The sequence below is a fragment of the Sinocyclocheilus rhinocerous genome, unplaced genomic scaffold (assembly GCF_001515625.1).
Source record: "Sinocyclocheilus rhinocerous isolate Xijiao unplaced genomic scaffold, SAMN03320098_v1.1 scaffold1050, whole genome shotgun sequence".
NCBI lineage: Eukaryota > Metazoa > Chordata > Actinopteri > Cypriniformes > Cyprinidae > Sinocyclocheilus > Sinocyclocheilus rhinocerous.
In genome coordinates, this window is record NW_015651629.1 from 446,049 (window position 1) to 452,048 (window position 6,000).

At 32.4% G+C, this 6,000-nt stretch overlaps 1 protein-coding gene across 3 annotated transcripts in view; it reads right to left on the reverse strand.

Moving 5' to 3' along the window:
• ldb1b (LIM-domain binding 1b) overlaps window positions 1-6,000 on the reverse strand; it is a 30,379-nt gene that overhangs the window by 18,954 nt on the left and 5,425 nt on the right. The window contains exon 1 of one of the 3 annotated variants that reach the window (XM_016518702.1): window positions 1,213-1,559. The exons of the other annotated variants lie outside the window; for them this stretch is intronic. Coding sequence (XP_016374188.1) covers window positions 1,213-1,237 — 25 coding nt within the window. The 5' untranslated portion in view covers window positions 1,238-1,559. Of the gene's footprint in view, window positions 1-1,212; window positions 1,560-6,000 lie in introns of those variants that run through there. 3 annotated transcript variants of the gene reach the window in all.

Here is a 6,000-nt window from a genome sequence, read left to right on the forward strand (position 1 = left end):
GAGATGCACTGCGGTCCCGTGTTAGCAGACTTTGTTTAACTTTACTAAAGCATGCTGGGAGAAGCACAAAGCAGTTCTGCAACACAATACACTGGGTAAATATGCATGGTTTTAGGGTTCACTGTTTGTTTCTAAAGACCAGTGCAGAGTCTCTCTAAATGTCAGTTCACTCTGAAAAGCAGCTTTGACTCAATATCATATCAGTGATGCAGATGTTACTGGAGGAAGACTACGATTCAAAGACCATCCACAAACATATATTATAGTATTTTTTTCTTCATAATGTCTTGATAAATGTCTATTATATATATTAATTAAATTATTTAATTGTATTTATTATTTATTTATTATCATTCAATCAAATATAGACATTCTGAATTATTATTTTTTTATTTAATACATTTTTATATAATTTATTACTTAAAATTGTATTGATCTTTAATGTATTATTATTTAATAACATATATAAGCTATTAATTTTATTATTTTTAATTATATAATGTTTAAATTATTATCATTCAAATACATATACACACATTTTATTACTTTTAATTTAATTTATATTTAACCGTTTTATAATTGTATATTGTATATTTCTTTTTCTTGTCATTACTTTATTTAATACATTTTTATATAATTTATTACTTAAAATTGTATTGAAAATGTATTATAATTTAATTACATATATAAGCAATTAATTGCATTATTTCTAATTATATGTTTAATTTATTATCATTCAAACACATATATACACACATTTAATTACTTTTAATTTATATTTATGCATATTATTTATTATTTAAAATGTTATTTGTCATTTATTATTATTTAATTAAATATATAAATAATTATTTTTACTTGTATTATTTCATTATAGATATATTTTTTTATAATTATTATTTAATAATTATTATTTCATATATAGATATTTTTCTTATAATTATGTATTTAAATATAATTATAAATTTATAATTATTTAATGAATTTATCGTTTTTTAATCTTATTTTTATGAATTACTTAGTACCTTACTTTAACACCATTTTATATTTATTGTTATATTGCATATTTATTTTTCTTGTCATTACTTGTTTTGTGTTATTTGTGCCAATAAAGTACTTTAAAATTAAATTGATATTAAGTCAAACCCTGCATAAAATCAAGTAATCAAAGCCAAAAACAGTGAATAATCCAGCAGAAAGCTCCATTCTCACCGAGTGTGTCGAGCTGGTTCATCATGCTGCGGGCGTCTGATGCTCTCTACAGTAAACACACGCGTGTGGAGCTGAGTATCTCTGCAGGCCAGGCTTTCGGCTGAAGGGTGTAGTTACAGCGATGGGGGAAGGCTGAGGACTATCTAACCCCTCTGTGTTCCCCAGTCAACAGGAAGTCAAGAGTATACATCTGTCACAGGCTTGATAACAGCCGCTAATGCAAAGCCCCCGCTGCCCCTGAAAACTGCCCCGCAGCTGACAGACTGTCATTATAACAGCACAATACTCTCACTCACACTAATACTAATACTAATACTTTACGACCAATCAATCTGCAAGATTGTCTAGGACTTCTCCAGACATGTGTGATCATGCAAATATAGGTGAAATCATTCACAGAAATGTGAATAATAATATTTTAATCATTTTAAAAATTATCTTTTTTTTTTTTTTCAAACAGCAAATTGAGCATATTGCAAATGTTTTTTTTTCAAGTCATCTCAGTTTTGTTTTCAATTTTTTTTTTACTGACGCTAAATAAAGTGATCACTAGATTTAAAAAAAAAAACTAAAAAACTAAATTATTTATTTTACACACGCTTGTGATCACTGGATAAATATTTTTAAAAATCCTTTTATATATTGCACAATTTAAAAAAACGGCAATTTCTAATAAAAACAATATTTTATATTTCATTTATAACTTTAAAAAACCTTTGAAATTATACATTTGAATTTATTTAAATTAATTTAATTGAATTAAATTATTGAATAAAATTTATTATTTTTTGCAAATATAGGTATATAGGTATTTATATCGCAAATATAGGAAATATATACACACACACACATATATATTGCGCTATAAAACTATGAAGCCCATTTATATATATATATATAGCCTATATACTGTATGTGTGTGTGTGTATATATATATAGCCTATATATGTGTGTGTGTGTATATATAGCCTATATGTGTGTGTGTGTGTATATATAGCCTATATGTGTGTGTGTGTGTATATATAGCCTATATGTGTGTGTGTGTGTATATATAGCCTATATGTGTGTGTGTGTGTATATATAGCCTATATGTGTGTGTGTGTGTATATATAGCCTATATGTGTGTGTGTGTGTATATATAGCCTATATGTGTGTGTGTGTGTATATATAGCCTATATGTGTGTGTGTGTGTATATATAGCCTATATGTGTGTGTGTGTGTATATATAGCCTATATGTGTGTGTGTGTGTATATATAGCCTATATGTGTGTGTGTGTGTATATATAGCCTATATGTGTGTGTGTGTGTATATATAGCCTATATGTGTGTGTGTGTGTATATATAGCCTATATGTGTGTGTGTGTGTATATATAGCCTATATGTGTGTGTGTGTGTATATATAGCCTATATGTGTGTGTGTGTGTATATATAGCCTATATGTGTGTGTGTGTGTATATATAGCCTATATGTGTGTGTGTGTGTATATATAGCCTATATGTGTGTGTGTGTGTATATATAGCCTATATGTGTGTGTGTGTGTATATATAGCCTATATGTGTGTGTGTGTGTATATATAGCCTATATGTGTGTGTGTGTGTATATATAGCCTATATGTGTGTGTGTGTGTATATATAGCCTATATGTGTGTGTGTGTGTATATATAGCCTATATGTGTGTGTGTGTGTATATATAGCCTATATGTGTGTGTGTGTGTATATATAGCCTATATGTGTGTGTGTGTGTATATATAGCCTATATGTGTGTGTGTGTGTATATATAGCCTATATGTGTGTGTGTGTGTATATATAGCCTATATGTGTGTGTGTGTGTATATATAGCCTATATGTGTGTGTGTGTGTATATATAGCCTATATGTGTGTGTGTGTGTATATATAGCCTATATGTGTGTGTGTGTGTATATATAGCCTATATGTGTGTGTGTGTGTATATATAGCCTATATGTGTGTGTGTGTGTATATATAGCCTATATGTGTGTGTGTGTGTATATATAGCCTATATGTGTGTGTGTGTGTATATATAGCCTATATGTGTGTGTGTGTGTATATATAGCCTATATGTGTGTGTGTGTGTATATATAGCCTATATGTGTGTGTGTGTGTATATATAGCCTATATGTGTGTGTGTGTGTATATATAGCCTATATGTGTGTGTGTGTGTATATATAGCCTATATGTGTGTGTGTGTGTATATATAGCCTATATGTGTGTGTGTGTGTATATATAGCCTATATGTGTGTGTGTGTGTATATATAGCCTATATGTGTGTGTGTGTGTATATATAGCCTATATGTGTGTGTGTGTGTATATATAGCCTATATGTGTGTGTGTGTGTATATATAGCCTATATGTGTGTGTGTGTGTATATATAGCCTATATGTGTGTGTGTGTGTATATATAGCCTATATGTGTGTGTGTGTGTATATATAGCCTATATGTGTGTGTGTGTGTATATATAGCCTATATGTGTGTGTGTGTGTATATATAGCCTATATGTGTGTGTGTGTGTATATATAGCCTATATGTGTGTGTGTGTGTATATATAGCCTATATGTGTGTGTGTGTGTATATATAGCCTATATGTGTGTGTGTGTGTATATATATATATATATATCCTATATATGTGTGTATACACACACACACACACACATTTTTTTAATTTATATATATATACACACATATTTTGCAATTACCTTTTTTCTGTGGCGAAAACAGGCTTCCATAAAAACTATTTCTAGGAAATAAAAAAAATGTTGTACACAATTTTAAAAACTGTATATAGATAAAACCATGATTTTTTAAGATCCTCCCTCATATTTTTTTTTGCATGAACATGGTTAATGAACAAGGCAAATTCACATGACCAACTTAAACCCAGAGCGAAATCTGTGTGCAGAAGTTTCGCCCTCATTAGAAAACACATTGATTCCTATTGAAGTGACTGGATTTTGCCCATGAAAATAAACAATAAATGTTTCCTTAATGATTATTCATTTGCAAATTTAACGACTATTGCACCTATTCCCTTTAAGCAGTGAGAATGTGACCCATAATGCACCTCTGCACACACTCTGATTCACAGATATAATGAACAGAAGTGACCCTGGATTCACAGCTCTGCGCAGTCAAGCCCCTCCTCCCCCCTCTGACACAAAGAGGTGGGCGTGGCTCTGTGATGATTGACAGGTCTCCCGCGGGGCTGCTGTATTTCTGTGGCGTTAAGCAGTAAATCAATGCTGCTGTAAAGTGCTGATCACAGCGTTTGGATCAGGATGCAGCGAGCTGGAGGCGCTACAGACGGACAGCAGTCTCAGGAGACACTCTCAGTGATCACAGCAGACACACTGATCTGTTCAGAAGCAGTAAACGGCTCAGAGAAGAGCTGTCAGACCGAGTCTGCTTACTGACTGAGAGCAACAGACGACACCTAGTGGTGAGAGTCTGACAGGAACCAAATATTACAATACTGCCTACTGTTGCTCAAAAAAGACAAAAAATAAAAATATATGAATACACACACACACACACACACACTCACACTCACACACGCACAAACACACACACACACTCTCACACACAAACACACGCACACACAAACACGCACGCGCACACACACACACACACACACACTCACACTCACTCACTCACTCACTCACGCACGCACGCACGCACGCACACACACACACAAACACACACACACACAAACAAACACACACACACTCACACTCACACACACACACACACACACAAATAACAAATTACACACACACAAACTAACACACACACACACACAAACACACAAATAACAAATTAAAATTAAAATAAAAAAATAAAAAAAAATTTTTTTAAATGACCCATCTATGCAAGCATGATAAAACAAAAGAATAAGACATTTTGTTAAAATATTTATTTTAGCAGTTATTTAGACCAGCACATTTAACTCTTGAAATATGTTTATTTGCCCCTTTGTCACACATAACATACACATATCACTGATAACTGATAACACTGGAATTGAACTGTCTGTAGTGCAGCTGTAGTGAATAGTTTAGAAAACTAGTCCCGTCCGAATAGGGCTTTAGTCTATATAGAGTGATAGTCAATGTAAAAAGAGCAGATGAACACAAAACAGCAGAACAACATAAAGTTAAAGAGGATAAACTTTATCATTCAGCTGAACTCTGCTCGTGTGTTTCTAACACTTTGGGTCTTATATGTTCTTACTCCACACATGTATTGAATATGTATATATATTTATTCAATACATGTGCGGAGTAAGAACACATAAGATAGCCGAAACAGCAACTCACTTCAGTGTCTGACTTATATTATAATCACGTCCATAAGCTTTTTGTGAAATGTGGAGTAACTCATTAATCTGTTGTTTGACCTCTTCATATTTAAAGAGAGAGCTATCAAAGTCGGACATCGCTTGTTATGGTTTTCAATAGGGCTGGGTTTTGACACAAATTTCACGATTCGATTTGATTCGATTCTCATTCACACGCTTGCGATATTTTTCTATCTTACTAATGAGTTTATGGTCACCGAATATGTTTTTCTGAGGTAAATGTGACTTTACGTGACATTGTTTACAAGCTGTTATATTGAGGTCTTTGCGCTGCTGAAACACTGATTGAGCGATTACATGAGACAGGGTACGGATTGTAAAGTTGTACTCTTTCTTTTAACTTACCTTCGGATGTTTAGTCATGTTTATTTTGTGCTATAACTAGTATTAAAGCGGAGGAGATGATCAGTTCACTGAGGC